Below are 21,479 nucleotides of genomic sequence, written 5' to 3'. Positions count from 1 at the left end.
CAATACTCACCAACTTCAAATGAACAGAACTTAAACAAATTCATGAACATTGCTGCCAAAATACCCCACAAAGCAGAACTGGGTTCATGTTCTATCTAAAAGATGAGTTGTGTGAACAAAGAAAACCAACACAAAGAGGAATTGAAGACTTTAACCCAACAACACAAACTCATGTTATTTCTACGTACAAAACCAGCCAGTGCCATAAAGGTGCAAACCAACCAAACTTTACAGACAAAGTTCTCCACAAGGAGGGCATCGTTCTTTCTATAAAATATCACAAAAGATTAAAAATTAAAATTAAAATAAAAACGAAATAAAAGAACTGATAAAAAAAAAGGTATTTACATATTGTGCAAATAAAGATAAACTTTACACCATACTTCCAATTTCTCTTCCTATTATAAGTTCTTTAAACTGAACTGTTTGTTGAAGTTTGTTTACATTGTATGCTAAGGTAGGGTTATACATTTCAAACAAGGATTGAAATGTATAATGCTAATTCCACTTGCTGTCAGTCAAACGTAACAACCCAAAAAATGCTATGTTTTTTTTTTTACATGAGCATGTTCATCATTGCACCCATGACGATGTATTGCAGATGCAATACTTACGACCACATTTTTTCCAAACGCTGCCCAGGAAAATTCAGTACTGACAGGACATAGTGCTTCAAAACAGTGCACTGGTGTTCAGTGATGTTAGTTCACACGAACAGTAAATTCAGTGCTTTTCAACAGGTCAACTATGTGATCCTCTATATGAACAGAACATATGCTGCATACTTACATCGTTTTTAAAGTGAATAAGTTGTCTTATCTTCCTTTCAAAAATGCATCGCAACCCCTGTCCAATTACTTTGTATGAAAATGTAACTTCAACGCTGTATGTGGGTAAGCTTGCCACGGGGGGGTTAAAGGTCCGGGAAACGGCTGGGGTCTTCTTTGTACTCGTTGGGGATGCTGAAGATGCACAATTCAAACTCGTCATAGTGGAACTCTTGAAAAGTCACTGTGGCCGTAATGGTTGGAAAGACGGGGATGTCTGTTTGGACAAAGCCACAAGATATAACAGCGGGAAATATATATGTGTAAATATACTTTTAAAACACAATTCATAGTAGATAAATATTTATTTCCTAAGTAGGGTCGTTTTCTTTGGTGTATTTATTGTAAGGACTGACAAGTTCACAGGATTATCCATGCAGATATGAATGTGGTCGCTCACCTAGTTTAACAGGAAACCCAGGGGGTAGCTTCATCTGAACAAACTCCCTGAGTTTATTAAAGTGCTTGAACGGTGCTATCACCTCCAGAACGTTTAATAACCTGGTGACAAACAACAAAGATGGTCCTTATTGGGTTATGACAAAGAGCACTACAGATCACACTTTCACCACAGATTATTTTCAGCGCTAGCTTCTCCTTTTGAACTGCATTATTCTGATTACTTGTCGTGATTTAGTCCAGTTCTCCACACTGTCCCAGAGTAATAACAAGCAGATTAATGTTACTTTGCAATACAGCGCTCCCATGCTCTGGCAGACTCACGATTCTATATCCAAAGGAAAGTCTTGACTCATGGCTACAGTCGCTTTGAAGTTCTTCCTGCTCTCTTTGCATACCGGCTCTCTTCCCAGATGAGGTGCTCTGTGGGTTAGAAGAAGACAACATGTCGGATAGAAAAAGTGGAGAATGCCAGGACCTCAGCATCGACTTTAGAGGATGATGCCGTTTACACGATAGTCCATAGTGAGTCCGTTTATAACAGAATCCCCCAACTGTGTACTCAGGATCACAAACGGTGTAACTCATATTATTTAAGTATCCCTGAGAGAAGTGTTTGAGGTACTGATACCTACTTTCCGTGCTCTGCCGTGATGTATTCATCCCAGGAGATGGTGTTGGGTAAAGGGGCAGTAAGAGACTGTCTCCTCACAGGCTAAAACAGAGAAACACACGGGTATTTATAATAGAATATATCTTTAATGACCCATTCGATGGCAGTATTTGATAACGACAATACATGTTCTGGGGTGCAATGCACCTGCCAGACCTTCAGAGTGTTGTGCCTGTGAGGTTACTCTAGTTTAGGGCGTTGATATGTGCCATTAATGGCTCATTCGAGGTGTTTCAAGGGGTGGAACACTAAGCTAGTTTGAACAGTTTTAGAAACATTGCAAGAGTAGCTTACATCATATTTATAAATTGTTGCATACGCAGAATACACAGCCTACAGGACATGGGTTTTGGTATTCCAGCCAGCCAGTCAGAACCCAGATCCCCATGGCAGCAGAAGGCTTCTACCCAATCCAAAGTGCAGAAGCCCAGCTCTAAAGCCAGCCTCTGTGAGTTTGCAGGACCACTGCATACCTATCCACTCAGCAATGCCAGCTGAGCCGGGGTAAACACGGATGTAACACGCACTGGCCTGTTGTTGTTGTGTCGTCATCCCCCCCCCCCTCTCCAAAAAATAATGATTTCCACTCCACAGTTTCTATTGGGTATTGAACTATGGGCACCCCCCAGCCCACACGAAAGAGAGGAGCTTCTGTTGAAAGTTGGTAACAGCTGAATTGGCTTTTTTCCGAAAGGATGACAACGTGCCCATACAAAAAAAAGTATTGATACGAGAACACATAGACGTCGACCAATAGAAGACACGTGGACAACAACGCTCCATCCGGGACAATGGGACGGGGGGGGGGAGTCAGGACAAAGACTACATCGAACAAAAACGATCTATTGAGCATGAGTTAGACTGTGACTTCACAGTGGGGTGGTTTTATGGTCTGTCCTTAGAGGGCACGCGCGGAATCCTCTAGAACACACTAGAATGGGGGAGCAGGGCGAGGGAATGTGTGCGCTTATGTGTTTGTGTGTGGGTGGCTGGACATATTTGTATGTTTGCGTGTCCAATTCATGAGGTGCAGCTCCATACTTTGGCCACTAGAGGGGGGGCCATGCACTAGGAGGAGTGGAGAAGAGAGGAGCACAGCATCAAATACAGACACTGTTACCATTTCAACAACGTGGGGATAGAATGGAGCCCAGTAAGGTGTGGAAGGAATCATATTGTGGAAGGAGACCCATTATCGACTGGTCCCACTCATCGGGAATTTGACCAAAAATGGAGATATAATACAAATATAATAAATTAAGTCACAGCATTGCAGCGTCAAACTTGACATTTCTCTATTGAAAGCGGTTGGATGGTCGATAATGGGTCCCCCACGGCTACTATAACTGCCAAAATTAGGGGGGAAAATTTCAACATATCACAATTGGAATTTTAAGCTGGAATGTTTTGATTTGTGTGTATGTATCCCTACTGAAATGTGCACAGAAAGAGTTAAAAAACAAACATATTTTTTAAATTATTTCATATATTATATTACTGAGAAGTAATAACACCTGGTTCCCAGGTGGAGCTCACCTCAAAGTTCTGCTCGATGAGGGTTCCTCCTTTGCTCAGGTTCTCCATGATGGCTTTGTTCCTCAGAATGTCCTCTTCGCTGAGGTGCTCTCTGCGCTTTCGCGACTCCAGCACAAGGCCGTTCACCGAGTAGAAGTCTGCCAGAAAATGTCCCACACGCTCCTGGAGGGCAACACACCACATACAAAAACCCCCGTCAAGTCACCAATTTCCTCTTCCACACACCTGGCAGCACAAACCAGACAGACAACCACAGCCTCTCATTACATTCACCATCCCTTGGTATCCACCCACCCCCTAGAGACCACGACCCGTAAGCACCCTAAGGGCTGGGGCTGGGTAGCATGGTGATATAGTTACTTTAGCTGTCTTTGAACTTTTGTTTGAAATGTATGGCAGGAAATAAGAAGTAGAACACCGATAGCTTCTGGAGTAATGACATGACTTGAAAAACAGGATTTATCCAACACAATGGCTCCCATGTTTTGGGAGAGAGAGAGGGAGACAGAGGGAGAGAGAGGGAGAGAGAGAGGGAGAGAGAGAGAGAGGGAGAGAGAGAGGGAGAGACAGACAGACACACAGACCGACCGTCTTGTCCTCCCTGAACAGCCAGCCCGTCTGGGCTCGGGAGAAGGTTATGGACTTGGTGGAGAGGGTGGCAGAATAGACGTCGCTGCTCATCAGGATGTCCACCTCCTCCTCGGTCTCCACCTCAGACTCCTGAACCCACAGGAGCAGCGATAAACAGGGTCAAAGGGTCGTGCGAGTAGGCCTGTTCGGATGAGGCGCGCGCATGTGTGTGTGTGTGTGCCAATGCGGTGTGTTGGACGAGCGTGGGGTGTGGCGGGCGTGCGTTGGCGTGTTGGCCTCACTTCGTGGTGTATACGCTGGTACACCTTCTGTTCGTTGTCCAGCACCACGAAGGACTCTGAGGGGAGGGCGTCGCCATTGAAGATAAAGCTGAGATCCCCACGTTGGCACTTCATGTCAGTGAAGTCTATCAGGGTTGTGTCCAGTCTAGGACAAGAGAGAGTGAGCGCAGGTAGTTTCATATAGCTGGCCAATAACGTCATTGTTTGCTATACGAATGTTTGCTGCAGAAAACATTTATGTAATGCTGAGGGGTGACTGTGCAGGGGTCCCTCATAACAGAGCCCAGTGGATGGTCATTTCTGTTACACGACAAAGAAGTATTTTAAGAAGTCATATTTAAAATGCCAATCCTCCTTGACAGAATAGAACAAGCAGTGTTCATTTCCCATTCTAGTTAGGCGTACCGATCAGTTCCACAAAAAGGTGTTCAAAGCAAAAGATGACTTGGTTTCAAGAGATCTGCTACTTGGGATTGTTGAGCATGCTTCAGAATAACAATTTGAGTGCAATTTCACATGAGATTAGAAAAGATTTCAAAGTAATTGTCTGTTTAGAATTTACCTTATGTTGATACCTTGCTTGTAGATCTTGCATGCGTCTGAAGGCAGGATCCGGGACAGCAATGGTACTGCACCATGGGAAGAAGACTTGATGAGGTCATTTTATGTTCCTCGGTTAGAACGCATACCAGTGTAGACAATAATAATAATAATAATTTCAACACATTCCCTACTAAAGAAGCTAAAGAACCTTCTCACCATCATGTTAAAACGACTCCATCTTATACCGTCTTTATCACCGTGTCAATGATTGACAGATTCGTGCAAGCAAAATGATGAAAGGTGAAGGTCGTCAATGCACATGAACCATGTTTAAAAAGTCTAACTAATGTAGACATTATTCACCGATCTGAGTGGTACAGGGCCATAGGCATAACAGTGTCTTAGCCCCAGATGGAGAGCCATTTTATCTGTGCAGTGTGCCAGTGGCAGCTCTTTAATAATCACCTTGGCACTGTCATAAATATCCCAGTCATTATAATAATAATAGTAGTCATTCAGCAGAGCCTTTTATTCAAGAAACACATCTGCAACCTCTAAATCTGCAGTTAAACCTCTTCCACTGAGCTAAACCCATCCTCCAATTAAGGCATTATCTCCTTCCCACGACCAACTAATTAAGCCTTTGTATTATCTGCACATAAAAAGTACGAGAGGTGACGAGTATAGCAGGAAGTTGGAGAAATTACCATAATTAGAGTGTTTTAATTGTTTCACTTTCTATACAAACAAACCCTAAATGAACTCACCCCAACTTTGAAAGTCCCAGTGAAACTCCAAGTAAAAGTCCCCCAACTAGAAAAACAGAAACATTTAGCTTCACAAAGAGCAGTGACCAGATTGCAAGTTAGAAGCAGCATGTTAGCTTCAGTCAGTACAAAGCCATAGCACCTAGTAACGAAAAGAAACACTCTGCATGGACAATTGAAACATTACCACTAAGGCTGTTTGTTCTTCACCACAGGGTGGAGCAGGGTCATACTTTGTGAAGGCAGAATCATCTCCAGGATGATTATACAGCGACAGACCATTTCTGACATCTAGCCTCCATCCCAGAAACAATAGCACGCTGACTCTTAAACACGTTGCTAATCTCTCCCTCCCTCACAACATTTCTACCCAGGGAGGAATACTTGGTTGACCTGACACTGCCCTGCACCCAGGACACAAACTGTTAATGCTCAATGTCCTCCCCGCTAGCATGTCAGCTACCAGTAGGACTGAACAGCAGAGCCTAACACTGCCCAGATAGTATGCGTTGCATGTCAAAATATCGTGTTCATTTAGCAGACACTTTAGCTAGTGTTTCAATCGACTCCCTTCCCATTTCCTAGCTAAGAAGCATGTCACCTCAAGATTCATCCGCAGGCTCATTCAAACTGTGCACAGTGTCTGTTGTGGCCTTTTGTTGTGAATGAGGGAGGGTGGGTCTAGATGTGTATGTTTTAAGCGGCAGTCATATCCCTGCTTTAGCACGGCTGACTAAAGGAGGAGAGAGGTACCTCTTTGAGGGCGGTCAGAAGCCGAGGCCTTTTGTCCTCCACGGTCTCCCTAGACTGCTGTTTCAGTTTTCTCAGCAACGCTGTGACTGAGGGAAAGAACATTGGAGAGGCTAAGAGCATGAAAAGACCTTCAGCAGTAAAAGAGCTTTCACGGTGCTGATAACCTGTTGTACTGAGGACTAAAATTTTTTTTGGGGGGGGGGGGGCAATGAAGCTCTTATTTCAAATGCATCTAGAAAGGATGCGAATCAGCGCCAATAACTCAGCACAATAACTGAAGCAGCACATTTTGTACGAAACACAAAATACGTCACTGCCAATACTTTTGTCCATGACTGTACACTAGTCCACCAGATGTCTGTCTGCCTCCCATTGTCCCAGTTCCAAAGCTTCCTTTGTTATGAATGAGAAAGTGAGGGGGGGGGGAGTGCAGTCACAGTCAGGTAAACCCCCTGTGAAGGAATTGTCATTTCCTCTGTTAAAGAGCTTTCAAAAATGTAAGTATTTGGCTTATATAGCCTACATTCTTTACAAACATCTTCAAGGTGTATAGAAATGTGAATAATCGGCATAAATGTTGCGCATGTTTGTTTCAACGTTAAATGAATCTAAATGAATGTGTTATTTGGAAAAACCTTACTTTAGACTTCTCACGAATGCTTAGCCTACTTATCAGCAACGGAATGCAGAGACATCTTATGTAAAAGGATTTTTATCCTTATTTCCCCGCCTCATTCAAATAATTAAAACAAGGGTTATGAGGCCGATATCACAGGGTGACAAAAAAAAAAGTTATGTTTGTTGAATTGAATGGTAAGGAACCTTGCGAATAGCCTCAAACAAAAGAAAACTCAAATGACCATCACAAGCCTAACTCTACAGATGCACAGCATCTGTTTTGTGGTGCTGTTCATAGTACAGTAGACAAACGCACAGATCCAGTGCCGAAACAGGTGGGAAAAAACGACCACATGCGTCCTCATGTTCTGTGGTGAAACAGTGTCTTACTCATCTGTCGTTCTCCGTAGCTGATGGCCTCAGCGAGGGGACTCCATCCATGGGCGTTCTTTACCTTCACTGGTGCATTGTGGGCTAGCAGCAAATGGGCGCACTCTGTGGACAAACACAGGAAGCAGTCGTTCAATTCCAGGTCATTGTGGCGAGGCGCAGTCAGTGGGATAGTTTAGTCATGTATAATCTGGCATTATTTGTATGCATGTTAACCCTTGTGTTATCTTCGGGTCATTGGGACCCCCCCACGTGTTGCGACTTTACCTCATACAAATTTAAGTGAAACATTTTCTTTTAACCGTTGGGCTTTCTCAGACCCCCCACAGCGCGAATGTTCAAAGAAAACGCTTTTTATTTGTTTTCGTATTGGGTAAAGTTGTCGCAGCACAACGATGGGTCGTTGTGAACCTTTGGGTCATTGTGACCCGAAGGAAGGCACAAAGGGTTAAATATGTTTAAGCCTGTTTTTGAACTCAGAGAAAGAGCAGTACATTTAGTTTCCAATAGTTGTTTTGTGATTGTAGCAGGCGGAGTGTGTCTCTGCATCACGTTTACAGAGCCTTCTGATAGCTACAAGGACTTTTGATAAGAACAGTGGGATCAGAGATTCACCAGACATTGTTTTCTTTAGATACTATTGTTGCGACACACTGCTTCTGCGCTTGTTCCTTGTTACAAAGGCTGAGAAGGTCAAGAGTGCCTGTAACATTATAATGCGTTGACTTTGCCAGCAACTGTAACATCAATGATACTCTCCATACAAAATCGGCCATGACTCTTTATTCAAGAAACACAATGCAGGATTATAAATTGCACACCTAACAAAGAAATTCAGCAATTTCGTGGTGTGACCCGGATTGCTGTTGAAATTGAGACCAATTACCGTCCCTAAGACCATCCATGCGATCATCCATAAGAGTTGGGCCGGCTCATTTAACTCTAAACATGTATCCGGATGAGTCCCAGGACTCTATAAACACAATCCACAAACCAGTCACTGAAAGTATTGCGTCAGCACTCGATTGCATTACTTGTAAACCACACAAATGTTGGGAGTAGAGTTAATAGGGGGTTATATCACATTTATACCTCAAACTGAAATATGACATAATCTGTCATGCTCAAACTATGTGAAGCTTGTAATTTGACTGTGTAGGGAGGAAGTGAAGTAGAGCGGCTGATTAATCTAAAAGGAAAATCTTGTAGCCTCGTAAAGCTCCAATCTTGCATTTGACAGAGCACTGACTGTTGACCAACAACGATAATTGTCTTAAAATCCTCTAAAGCCTATGTAAAATTTGAATGTACATCCTATACTGGTGGTTCAAATAGGGGTGACATTCCCAGTCTCAAAATAAGTCTTGCCCTCCTGTGAAAACGACTCAAATGACCAGTTACAACGACTATACCTTGTAAACACCAAATGGTGGCCGTACAACCACCAAGGCAAAGGTGCAACCACCACCCAGACTATAACCTGACATCAAAGACCAGGCTGCCCCAGACCCACCCTGAGGACAGCAAGGTTGAGGAGTGGGGACAACAAAGACTTGGGGACAACAAAGCCAGCCTCGCTGAAGCTGGATGTGGCCCACCACTCAATCCAGGACAAGCTCTGACCCCACCTCCGGGACAGAACCCTTACTGGCCACAGAATGTTTCCTATGGTGGAGGTGGGTAATACACATAGGAGAGAACTAGGCCAAGAACAAACAGTCCTGGTCTACCATCCATGGTCAGTGGTCACCCAGTGACTTAAGGGAGGTGGCGACGGCATTGCCCAGCCGTACTTATATTATAAGCACGTGCTTCTTTTATGAGCACACGATTCCTGCCTTCATAACCAGGACAGCCTCAGAGGAGGAAGCAGTGATAAATGGCTAGTCAAATTTATTTCCCATAGTTCTATCAGCCCCACAGAACCTTTTCAGAAAGATACAAATGTAGCAAGCAAAAACTGCACTCCGGCAGTGGGAATTATATTTTTGTTTCCTCCATTACCTCCCTACTCTATGCTCTGCCAAAAAGGCATTAATCTTTCAGGACCATGTTTTAAAGTCTCACAGTGAAATCCAACATTGGTACAGTACCCACTCACCAATGCATGAATATTCTATGAACAGGCATGCTTTTAGTCTCACACTACAACATTTCTCAATCACGAGAACAGTCATAGCAAAATGTGTGCTTAAAACTGTCTTATAAGGGACAGTGCACCCCAAAATCTTCCTTGTTGTCCATTTTGATTGTTTTGGTGTGGGTTTTTGAGATATCGGCCGTACATACATCTGCCTTCTCTTGAATATAATGGAACTAGATTTGGCAAGTGTTATGGTACTCTAAGTGTCAAACAACAACAAAAATCAACAGCAATCTCTTTCCAGAAATCATGACCCGGTTAGTAGGGATGGGAATCGTTAAGATTTTACTGCTTATCGATCCGGTACTTTAACTGTACTCTGATCAGTTATTTTTGTAATTTTGTTACAGGAAAAAAATCTACATAAATAAGATTTAGAATTATATAATAGCAAACTGCATTTAACACATCAACTCACATAAACATGCGTGTGAGTGTGTGTTGAGGGGTGGTAAAAATAAATACAAATAAAACAGCCATTGCAAACAGCAAGTTAACAGGAAGAATAAGTGAACCCAGTTCAAATCAATATAGGAGGAGAATCACATCTTTCAAACGTTTATTTTAATTTACTCCTAATAGAAGAACTGCACAAAACAAATGGTGATATATGGTGTGGAAGAAATAAGGGATTTCTTATGTGCTTAAGGTAATCCCAATCGGTAACCTAGATCAGGTATTGCCTTTGTTCATCAAAATGTTGCTTTTGATAAGACTTCTCATTTCAGCTCATTTGAATTATAAAAGTTATTTTTCCATATAGTTGAAGGAGAAAAGACGTATACGCCATTCAGACAACGGATAAAAGGCCACCAATATTTGACATCTAATGTATTTATCCTAGTGTATTTACACCACAATTGGTCGCAAGTAATCTGACATTTTTAAGTAATTGGCAGCTACAGATTATCTGTGCATCCCTGTTGTCAGAGTTGAATAGTCACTTAAATGGCTTTTGTACATATTTGGCTTTAGTACTAAAGTACTTTAGTACTAAAGTAACCTAGTAACTAGTTCTCACAAATGTATTCAGATGTTCTGTTAACTTTACAAGAAACGCTGCTAGGAGCTCCCTGCAGTGATTTCTGTTCAAAAGTTATCTTTTAATTAAACATCTGCTTAAAGGCATTTCAACAAAGTTTTCTGTTGGGAGTTTGTGTTATTATACATCTTGACACCAAGATTTGGAAGAAAAAAACATATCAGGTAACCTGTATAAACATATACATTTCCTTTAGATATACATTTGAGAAGGCAGCCTCTTCATTAACATCTTGCTTGCGTTGAACTGTGTCGTCTGTGCTCAAAATGTGAGACACCCAGCAATTCTCAGAAAGACACAGACACGCCCACAAAAAATGCAGCATCATACTCACCTTTGTGGCCCATCATGACAGCAAGATGCAGAGGTGTGTTTCCTGAGAAGAAAAGAACAAGACAAAACAGACAGGAGATCAACTTTTCATACAAAGAAATTGGTGACAACCCTGTCCACCAATTTGTACGATCCTAACACAGAGGTGCCAATTATCACATCTATATCCTCACATCCATAAGTTTCCTAGATTCTAGTGCAGTGCCTATTCTCGCAAGATCCATGGCTCCATTGCAACTCAACATGGCGGCAGACAAGTTTATATCTGTCTCTTGAACTGTTTATCCAAACCACTTCACACAAGCATTTCTTGATAATCAGACAGACGCATTTGTCCTTTTATTATAGGCAATAACTTCCCGTCGTTGCCAACTCTTGAACAGCCTAGCTAAGTAGCTGTTTGTGTCTATTCCAATCTGTTCATGTAAAAAAAATTAAGCAGTGTCTACAGTGATTTTCTGGATGGTTTCCTTGTGAAGGACAGAGTTTTCTGACACATGGGCCACAATCTTAAGTGTTAAATTGGGTTAAGATCTGGTGATTGCGAAGGCCAAAGAATATGATTCTTAATTTTCATGCTTGTCAAACCATTCAGTGACCCCTCATGTACTTTGCACATGGACAGTGTTGTCCTGGAAAGAGGCACTCCCATCAGAAGAAACATTGTTTCATCATTAGATAAAGGTGATTACAGAGAATAACTTTGTATTGATTGTTACAGATTGATAGTGACACTTCCCTCCAAGTGGACAACAAGTGTACCCAAACCCAGCAAAATGGCCCCAATCATAAAACAAAGCCACCGTCTGACCCCTCACTGTAGGGATAAAGCAATCAGGCCTGTATCGTATTCTTGGTGTACGCCACATACACTTTCCCACTTGTTGACAATATGGAAATGGCTGACTCATCTGACCATGTTTTGTTTGTTTCTCCATCTTGCATTGCAGGGTATCCGATACTGCTACATGGAGGCTGTTACGAGTCCCATGAAAGTGCAACAAAATTTCACCAGGCGAATTTCCCCTCTGATTTGTGCCAGTGGTTACCACCCTTTAAAATGGGCATGTGTGCATAGTATGTTTTCCCTTGTTGTGCTAGCCTTATGACTTTACTCTGAGTGGACCATATTGAGGTTACTAATCCACTAATGAACTAGGAAACGGACTGGCAATGTGTGTCTTGTGTGAATAGTTTTCATTATTCGAACAGAGAATGTAAATGTGTTTATACAAATGTACCTTACAAGAGCTATTGAAAATACGGTTGCCACATAGTTTTCCAGCATACTTTCAAAGCTAACAATGAAAGAGTGAATAAACATTTATAGAGATGACATTTGCATAGAATAGGTCTCGCTTCTTGATGTCTCCTTGACCGGATTTGTGTCGACAGGTGTGCCATACTGCCCAGCAGAGACCGTCACGTGATTCAGATTGAAAAGACTGGGAGCTTCTAAAAAGTGCTGGTGGATACCGCCCTCAAGGCAGCCGTTGCTGCCTGTGTGAATGCAACGTTATGAACAATTAATGTTCACAACATAAAAGTGTGACAACATGCCTTGGTCTCTTCTTTGTTGTTTTTTGTTTGGGATCACTTTTGAGAAATGGGGCAGGAAAATGATTTGTCAGTAACGGTGATGCTCTGTTCCCCTTGTTACACCATTTCACATTACAAGACCTCTGAACTGAATACCTATTCTACAGCTGTAGTTGTAATCAGTTAGGCCTATTGCTACAAATCACTTGGTTTGGTAGGCAGTATCCTGATGGCTGGCTGGCTTTCCAAGGTGTTGGCTCACAATGAGCTCTTTGTGATGATAGTGTTTGCGTCAGACAGTTTGGAATGCGTGATACAAAGTAACACAACCTACCATGGATATCTTTCTGGGCGATATTCTGAGTTCGAATGAGCGAGGATAATCGACGAACGTCTCCTTTGAAGACACATTCATGGACAGGAAAGTCCAAGCTATTTCGGATGATAGGGTTTTTGTTGTTATCATCGATAACGTCCGCCGTTGATAATAAATGAGTGTTTGCATTTATCTGCGACTGCTGGTTTTGTTGCTGCTGTGTTGATGGCGATTTAATCAACTTGTGGTTGATTACGATTTTACTAGGTTTGCCTTTATTGTTAGTCTTGGTTGAAGCAAATGCACCAGTTGCAGCCTCTTCGTCCGGTTCCAGTAAATCCTCTTCTTTGCTTGGTTTATGGTCCTTGCGCAAGGAGCGAATCTTCTCTCCAGTCATTTTTCATGCAATTGACTAGAGCGAAGGGTGCAGTTTACTATGACTATCTGGAGAACCGCAATAGGCTGGCAATAATACCAGAGATGGACCACTGTAAAACATGAAATCAAAAAGACAAGCGAGTTGAATAAAATGTACTTGGAAGCTAATTCTCAAAACCGATCACAAAATGTAATTTTATCTGTCATTACCGAAACTGTTCTCATAAGCTACGTGTGGGCTCGGTCCTGCTGCGTTTGACTAGTACGGAAGACCATCTGCAATCTTCCTCATTCAGTATCGCGAGAATTTCAAATGTCCACAATACTATCAGAATTTCAGACTGACACGAGGACGCAGCTAAGCCCATGAACCTGGGGATCAATAGTATGCTATATAGGGGAAGAAGGGGGCACAAGGAAATTAGGAGAAAATAAAGCTTCGTTCTACTCATCCTGCATGCTTTTGTAGTTATGTAGGCCCTACTTGGCACATTCTCATGTAAACGATTCGCATGAATACAAATCTTAGCCTAAAGGCACTGGAATCGCCTCTCAACACTTAGTATAAGTATGTGTGTGTCTGCCCCACTGTGTTCGAGCGCCTGTTGCGGCTACAGTAGCCAAAGTCTGCACCAAGGACCAATTGATGCTGCCACAAAATCTGTCGTTGTTTCTATAGACACTTCTGTAATTGAGACTAGGTATCATTTACTAGTTTCTAGTTATGAGTTACTAGTAACTAATTATGAGAGTTAAGGAATTTACATGTTATTATCAAAAACATATTCATAAATAAATCGGCTATAGCCTAGAGATGTTCTTTTGTTGTTGCAATTGAGATGTTGCACTTTAGTAACCTATTCTTTTTGTCTAAGAAGGGGCTGTTTTCAGGTCAGAAATAAACTTCCCCTCTATTATTTACAATTTATGCTAATGTATATTTGTGTTCTTTACATAATGAGATAAAAATAATAATAAGAAAAACTAAACTATTTTTTTTTTATTCATTATAATAAAACAAAGTAAAAATGTCTGCAACGAATAGGAACACCAATTGGCAATATCGTTGTTAAGTGTTTTAACATGTAGGCTACATTTGTCATTATACTTATAACCTACTTTAATAAACAACACATCAAGCTTTCTGATAAAAATCGAATGGTAAGAAGACTCAAGTACAGAATGCGGAGACAACGAAGGGTTCCCATTGGTCTAAAGCGTTTGATTGCATCATACTATCACGGAGACAAAAGTACACACAACCAGGACCCCAAAAAGCCACGAGAAAATAATGATCACGTGTGACAAGACGCCCCTGTTGGAGCACCAATCGGTGCCATTCTCCGTTGACGTGATACAGTCATTGGGCTAAACGATATTTCGGTATGATACGTAGTTCTTAAAGGAACTTCCCTATCAAAATTACATACACATAGGCTTACTGTAATTTCACGATAAACGTTTGGAGTGTAGAATACATGGCTTCAACATACCAGGAAAATCAGCAAAACAACTTGTTTGATGGATTCCGAAGAGGATTCAAATCATTCGCGACAGAGGCGATCCACGTTGGACAAGAACCTGAGCAATGGAAATCTATGGCCGTGGTGCCACCAATTTCCTTATCTACCACGTTCAAGCAGTATGGACCAGGGAATCATGCGGTAAGTCATCGTGTGTGGGTAAATACAACCTTTCCCTACAAACCGTCTTTTTGTTGATCAAAAAAAGGGCAGCAATAATGTCAGTGGGAAAATAACGTGGATGACAAGAACTGTACAACATGTACAGCTTGTAGAATGTCATCTCTACAAGATAGCCTACGGCAGGATACAGTTACACAACTAATCCCGGTGTCCGTCGACTTATTACCAGAGCTGTTAGATAGACGCGCGCGTATGCTCCTTGTTTTAAACAGCGAGAATGCAAATCAAACCTGGCAGAACACAAGTGGACATGTGTTTATGTTTTTGTAGGGCTTTGAGTACAGTCGAAGTGGAAACCCAACAAGAAACTGTCTGGAGAAAGCTGTAGCCGCCCTGGATGGAGCGAAGCATTGTAAGTGGTAGTGTAACGCACAAGACCACCACACGAATTTATCTGATGGGCAGTGTTTTCCAGTTATCACAACATGAACATTTCCTGCAGGTCTTGCTCTTGCCTCGGGGCTTGCAGCGACAATGACCATCACCCACATGCTGAAAGCTGGAGATGGTATCGTCTGCATGAACGATGTCTATGGAGGTAAGATTTCAGATTTGTGTCCAGAAAACTGTCATACATAAAATGAATAAAGATAAGTTGCAAAAAGTTTGTGTTTGTCTATAGGTACCAACCGTTACTTCAGAAAGATTGCAGCAGAACTTGGTCTGGATGTCTCCTTTGCTGATTTCACAAAAATTGAGCTGCTTCAAGCTGCCCTGAAGCCTAATACCAAGGTGGGTTGAACTGAATAACTGTGTTTTTGCCTACATCCCGATATATTTTCTCATTTAAATCTGAACAATATTACCAGATGTTCAATTCTATTTGTTTGTTCAATAAACCTGTTTTCCAGAACAGGTGTCATGCTGACACAGCAGTTCTCTTTTTCTTTTGTCTAACTGCTCATTTAACACTTCTTTGCCCACTCAACCCACATATGACTCATTGGATTGTGCAATAACGTTTAACTTGATCTGTCAGGTCAACACCCTTCCTGGTGAAACTCACCTTCATTCACCTATTCACTTGCAAAATCAGCGGCAAAGACTTTGCAAATGAATATTAGCAACAAAAAGATATAGTGATGAATAAACTCAGCTATCACGACAAATGGACATCACTTTCATAAATATGTTATGTGTTTATGTTCATGTAGTTGGTGTGGATTGAAACTCCAACCAATCCCACTATGAAAGTGGTGGATATCAAAGCCTGTGCTGAGGTAGTCCATAAACACAAGAAGGATGCCGTGGTAGTGGTGGACAATACGTTCATGTCCGCATACTTTCAGGTAGGTGTTACAACATTTGAGTCCTAAACAAATAACACTTTATACCTGATTCAGGTTCCTGTTTGTGTGGAGACTAGTCATCGATTAACTCAAATATACTTGAATGTTTTTGTTTTTTACTCACTAGCGCCCCTTGGCTCTGGATGCTGACATTTGTATGTATTCAGCTACCAAGTACATGAATGGTAAGTAATAGGATTGACTCTCACTTTGCATGTGGATATGCCTCGGGGATGATTTTAGGTCAATTCAGACCTGACCTTTTTCTTGTATTTACAGGGCACAGTGATGTTGTAATGGGACTGGTCTCAGTGAACAGGGAGGATCTGTATGAACGGCTGCGATTTCTACAGAATGGTGAGTAAACAGATTACTAGTAGAATTTATAATAAAATGGGTCATGGGATATATCCCAAAAATATTTGATTGGCAAATCTGGCACATCATAACCAATTTCGAAACATGTTGGTTTGTTTGTGGGGATCTTACTCAACTCTCTGACCCACCAATTATAAACTTCTGGTAAAGTATGCAATGTGTTTTTCACTCAGTGGTTGAGTGCATTTATCATGTCGAATTTGTTCGGGGAACATGTTGTTACTCCTGAATCTTGAGGGTGGCAATAATTGTGACATACAGTTGTCATGTCTGGACTAGCAATAATGTTACTTGTCTTCCTAGCTCTGGGAGCAGTACCATCTCCCTTTGACTGCTACTTGTGCAACCGTGGGCTGAAAACCCTTCACCTCAGAATGAAACAGCACTTCAAAAACGCCTTGGCAGTGGCCCAGTACCTGGAGGAGGACCCACGGGTGGACAAAGTCATTTTCCCAGGTGAGAATGTTAGGTTATGGATGGATCTATGTACTAAAGCAATGATTTCTCCTATAGTGAAATCGTAACATGTACCGTAGTAATGGGACTGAAAATGTTTTTGATTCGTTGAGTGTTTTGGAGGATTTAGTTTGTCAGGCTCAAGGCCCTATGCACAGATCACACCCCCCCTCCTTTTTAAGCAGCTTGTTCACACAAGACTAATGTGCTTTCACAAATAAAACGTTTTCTTTACAACGGTGTCACCGGAGAGGTATTTTGGTCTGAGCCATTTGATAACGCCCCTTGGATGTCAAAAATGAACTGAGAAGTTCCAGACTAATTTGCAGATTGGTCTGGTGATGCCAGGCTAACACTATTCGAACATTATTGTGACAGAGAGTTGATTACGTTGTAATCATAATAACAAAACCCTTATGAAATGCATGGGATTGTCCACGGATGATTCCAGGGGTATAAACTTATGCATGCACATCATCGTCTTTATGGTTGAGTAGTCTACGCCCTGCAATTAAGGGATTTGATAGTTGACTGACTGGTTTTTATAGTCTCTGTTTGAACTCACCCGTTTAACACTTGAACCTCCAGGTCTACCCTCTCACCCACAGCATGAGCTAATGAAGAAGCAGTGCACAGGCTGCCCTGGCATGATCACATTCTACATCAAGGGCAAATTGGAGCATGCCACCACTTTCCTCAGTAATCTTAAGGTACATTTCAGACTTGAAGCATTTTTTATGATTTTCTTCTCTCTTTTTTTTTGTGGCCCACCAATGACAAAAATGGAGGTAAACATTTGTGACAGGCTTTGTCTAGGCACTGTGGCTAATTTCAGGATTACATTTGGTCAGACCTTTTTGTTAGTTGTAGGAATTTACAGAAGGAAACTGAGACAAACTACACAGTATGATGCTTGTTTCATTTGTTTGGCTTTTGCATGGCAAAATGCTGGCACAATGCTGACATTTTGTAATACATTTGTATGTTTAACTTCCAGCTCTTTGCACTTGCCGAGAGCCTTGGGGGATATGAAAGTTTGGCAGAGCATCCGTAAGTACAGTTCTGTAGGCAAATGTGACATTGCTTGTAAAAAGGGTTATCCAAATAACATTGATTTGATGTAACATTTTGGAATGGCTTAGGGTTTCAAATATTGAAAACAGCAGATCTCAAGACATTGAACCAAGTCACGGCTGTCAAACATTTAGAAATGATTTCCAGTGTCTTTCCAAATCCATTTAGCCTATTTAAACCTGAGATTAAGAGATTGCATATTTAAAAGCCCCCTGTTAATCAGAGATATTTTTCCTTTTACAGAGCCATCATGACCCATGCATCTGTGCCAGAGAATGAGAGGGCTGTCCTGGGGATCAGTGACACTCTTGTCCGTCTTTCTGTGGGGCTGGAGGACGAGCATGACATTATTGAGGACTTGGACCAAGCCCTGAATGCTGCTGTACGTTTGTCCCAAATGTCCTTGCACTGACACCATAGAAATAGATTTCCTTCATATAAGATAACCCAGCAAGATATGGGGACTGCATGGGGGGGGAAAACAGGAAATTCAATATTATTTCTTTTAATTCGACTTCTGTGCTCTTGAAACTTCTGATCCTCACACAAAACTAGACACCGCTGGGGGATATTGGACACTGGCTTGGCAGGCTGTCTATTTTTGTTAATATCGAATCTCAAGTCATGTTTTAAAATAGATATTCTTTAGGCTGCTCTTCTTTCAGTGTTCTTTCAGTGTCTTTCAAATATTAATTTCACTTAGTTAGTTTAAGCAAAAACTAGTTTGAACTTTATTATTATAAATAGTGACTTGCAGGTTATCAATAGGTCAAGAAAGAGCATCTCATCCTAACTGCTCGTTCATAGAAAGCTCAGTTTTCTGTCCTGACAATAAAGAAGTAGACACTAATTAAGACTTTCTTGTCAAGTGAGTGCCTGATCAAGACATTCACAGAACATGTGTTGTGAATGTGTAATGTAAGCTTGGATCACAGGGACTTTAACCCTCAGAATGCAATTGTTTTTTATACTCTGTTTTCCCAAAATGTCCTTGGACTGCTTGGCTGGAACAGCGTGGTGTGTGTTTTTACAAGGTTTACTGCATACAAGCTACAGAAAATTTCTCCACACCTCCCGCCCGACGGGCTTGTGTTGTAAATATGGACTAGGATTTTGCCATTCTTTGATTGCATATATCTTTTAGATAAAATGTCCATCCTTTGGTTTGATGACAGCTTTGTACAATCTTAGCATTTTCTCAACATTGAACAGTTTCAATGAAGTTTGGTCTTTTATTTGCTTCCTGTAGCCTCGTCAGTCTTATGGGTTGGAAATTGCCAGACAAAGCCACTAAATACATCATCTCGTAATTTCATTTGGTGAGACAGACATTGGATCAGAAAATCACATTTGCCTTCCCTTGTCTCTCAGGGTATAGTAAAAGTCCTTCCTGAGGTAAATTGTAGGTTAATCATTAAAAACTGTTGTGGATTTAAAAAATGTGAACACATTAAGCCTTTACATAGCTCTTCCTTCCATTGTAGGTCTTGGTTTTAGCCTTCTCTGCCACACTGCCGCTGGCATGACACCATTTTTAAATCATCAGTCCAGCGGAAATGCAAGAACGAAAATCTCCTTCTGATTTCATTTGATTTACTCTTGTTTCTTTTCCTTGTGCAGCATCCAAAGAAGTAAAATATTATGGACACCTCAAACTCCTGCTTGAAGTTGATGTCAGCAAAACTGAGGCCAGGGTACCACAAAGTAAAACCTCAATGCAACGCGCACAAGGATGCAGCCATCAGGGAAAAACCTGCTTTGAAAATCTCCCAAATAATTTAAAATTAACAGGTGTTAATGAATACTTAAAGGACTTAATTTTAATCTTATTTATCATTTTCTGATTTTGTGTGTTCATTATGTTATTTTGTTAGGAGGGCTTTGATGGGTGCAATGTGATGGGGAATGATATTGAATTAACACAGACATTTCTGGAGCGAAACGTAACACAAAATAATCAAGTCTTGTTTTATTTGTTCCCCCAGAGACTTTATCTGAATATCTGTGTTGATTGAATATAACTTGTTGTCTTGCTATGTCAAACATATGCCTTGTAAAGGGAAAGGGGGGGAATCATCACCCCTGTGAAAGAAATGTGTCCGTCTCCACTAATGATTTAGCATCGCAAATTTGATTCTGGATTTAAATACTCATGTCTGTCAGATGACCGGGGAAAGAACTAGAGACTAACAACCTGATGAGTCAGTTGTAGACTTTTAAATGTCAGTGGTTACACTTCTGTAATAAGAAGGCACAGCATGGGGGAGGGGTGTAGGGGGTGTGGATGTTGGAAAGAGGCCGTAAGGTCAATGTTAACATCCACTAAACCCTAGAATACCCAGCCTTCCCCATACCAAGTTGCACCTGTGTAATCATTTTAGCACCCAACTGTAATGTAGTGTAAAAATAACTACAACGTTGTTACAATAGGTCTTGCTTATGTAGGCTAGTTAGGCCTTCATGGTAGTCAGTGTAACCTTAATGTCAATGATTCCAGAAAAGAGAGAAAGATAAATACAGAAAACAGACAACGCAGATTGTGGTACTGAATAGATCACACAATATTTACTCCTAACCTACATAGCTGAACCCTAACCCATTGATGAACTTAATGGTGCCTATGAGAACAGTCTTTGACACCAGGTGTGTAGAACATAGTAAAAACCGTAAATGGGTTACATTATCGCAATGCAAACTTAACCTGATGATTGGGATCAAAATGTCATAGATTCATTCATAAATCTTTCAAATACTTACACAACCCAAAGTTTGAGTTTAAAATCCAGAATGTTGGCTTGCTTTAGATCTTAAGCAGTTTGCTTGTCCTTACGTTTGTTTAATGGTTTCTCTTTTTCTGATAGTGTGCAAATGTTTTTGGAAATAGCTGAAATAATTGCGATGGTAAATGTATTGTTCTTAAGAGCAATGAACAAAGTTCCAATTAACCTAAACGAACTTTTAGCACACATTTTATAGTCTTCTTACATCTACATCACTTATGTATCTGCTTGCTGTTAACGCTACACTTTTGACGTGTGTACATCTGACCAGACCAATTAAAAAGAGTTTGCAGTCGCATGTCTACTTTTTTCATTTCCTCCATGTAGTTTGAAAACCCAGTAATTGTGTTTCCCTTATCTCTACATTGTTCGGGTTGAGACTAATGTCTCGAGGACTTGACGTCCCTCCATCCCATAAATCCTGCTTAAATCACTCGATTAAGTCGCCCTAACATGAATTGACCTGCAGGTGTCCCTATCGAGAAGATGTGTCAGAACAAGACGTTTTCGACAGTTTGTTCAGATGTTTTTTTGCTTCAGAAAGCTTTGTTTCTCCCAACACTAGGCACAATACATAACATGCTTATTAACATATGCTCTTTATCTTGGTCTTTCATGGAATATTATCCGCGATAATTCGTTAAAAATGAGAACGCTCAGAATGCTC

The 21,479-nt window shown here is 41.2% G+C and overlaps 2 protein-coding genes and 1 long non-coding RNA gene across 3 annotated transcripts; 2 read left to right on the top strand and 1 right to left on the bottom strand.

The window, feature by feature from the left end:
* Window positions 1–508: 508 nt before the first annotated feature.
* On the bottom strand, window positions 509–13,403 carry LOC134013135 (ankyrin repeat domain-containing protein 13C-like). Its single transcript, XM_062452927.1, has 13 exons — window positions 12,770–13,403; window positions 10,898–10,939; window positions 7,379–7,483; window positions 6,371–6,456; window positions 5,618–5,663; window positions 4,870–4,936; window positions 4,308–4,452; window positions 4,024–4,155; window positions 3,436–3,597; window positions 1,862–1,941; window positions 1,551–1,649; window positions 1,228–1,328; window positions 509–1,044 (listed from the first exon to the last, which is right to left on the bottom strand). The coding sequence occupies exons 1-13, from the start codon at window positions 13,146–13,148 to the stop codon at window positions 914–916; spliced, it is 1,575 nt and encodes a 524-aa protein (XP_062308911.1). The 5' UTR covers window positions 13,149–13,403; the 3' UTR covers window positions 509–913.
* LOC134013137 (uncharacterized) lies at window positions 2,899–12,449 on the top strand. The gene is made up of 3 exons (XR_009928679.1): window positions 2,899–3,057; window positions 11,847–11,973; window positions 12,292–12,449. It is a non-coding gene; the product is annotated as an uncharacterized LOC134013137 (long non-coding RNA).
* Window positions 13,404–14,473: 1,070 nt separating the features above from the next.
* LOC134012855 (cystathionine gamma-lyase-like) lies at window positions 14,474–21,107 on the top strand. The gene is made up of 12 exons (XM_062452503.1): window positions 14,474–14,793; window positions 15,106–15,187; window positions 15,278–15,373; window positions 15,458–15,567; window positions 15,990–16,124; window positions 16,252–16,309; window positions 16,404–16,481; window positions 16,806–16,958; window positions 17,547–17,668; window positions 17,956–18,008; window positions 18,276–18,414; window positions 19,653–21,107. The coding sequence occupies exons 1-12, from the start codon at window positions 14,608–14,610 to the stop codon at window positions 19,665–19,667; spliced, it is 1,227 nt and encodes a 408-aa protein (XP_062308487.1). The 5' UTR covers window positions 14,474–14,607; the 3' UTR covers window positions 19,668–21,107.
* The last annotated feature ends 372 nt before the right edge of the window (window positions 21,108–21,479 follow it).

Source organism: Osmerus eperlanus, chromosome 26 (genome assembly GCF_963692335.1).
Source record: "Osmerus eperlanus chromosome 26, fOsmEpe2.1, whole genome shotgun sequence".
Taxonomy (NCBI): domain Eukaryota; kingdom Metazoa; phylum Chordata; class Actinopteri; order Osmeriformes; family Osmeridae; genus Osmerus; species Osmerus eperlanus.
The sequence above is the reverse complement of the archived record's forward strand: the minus strand, read 5'-3'. Positions and strand labels throughout refer to the sequence as shown.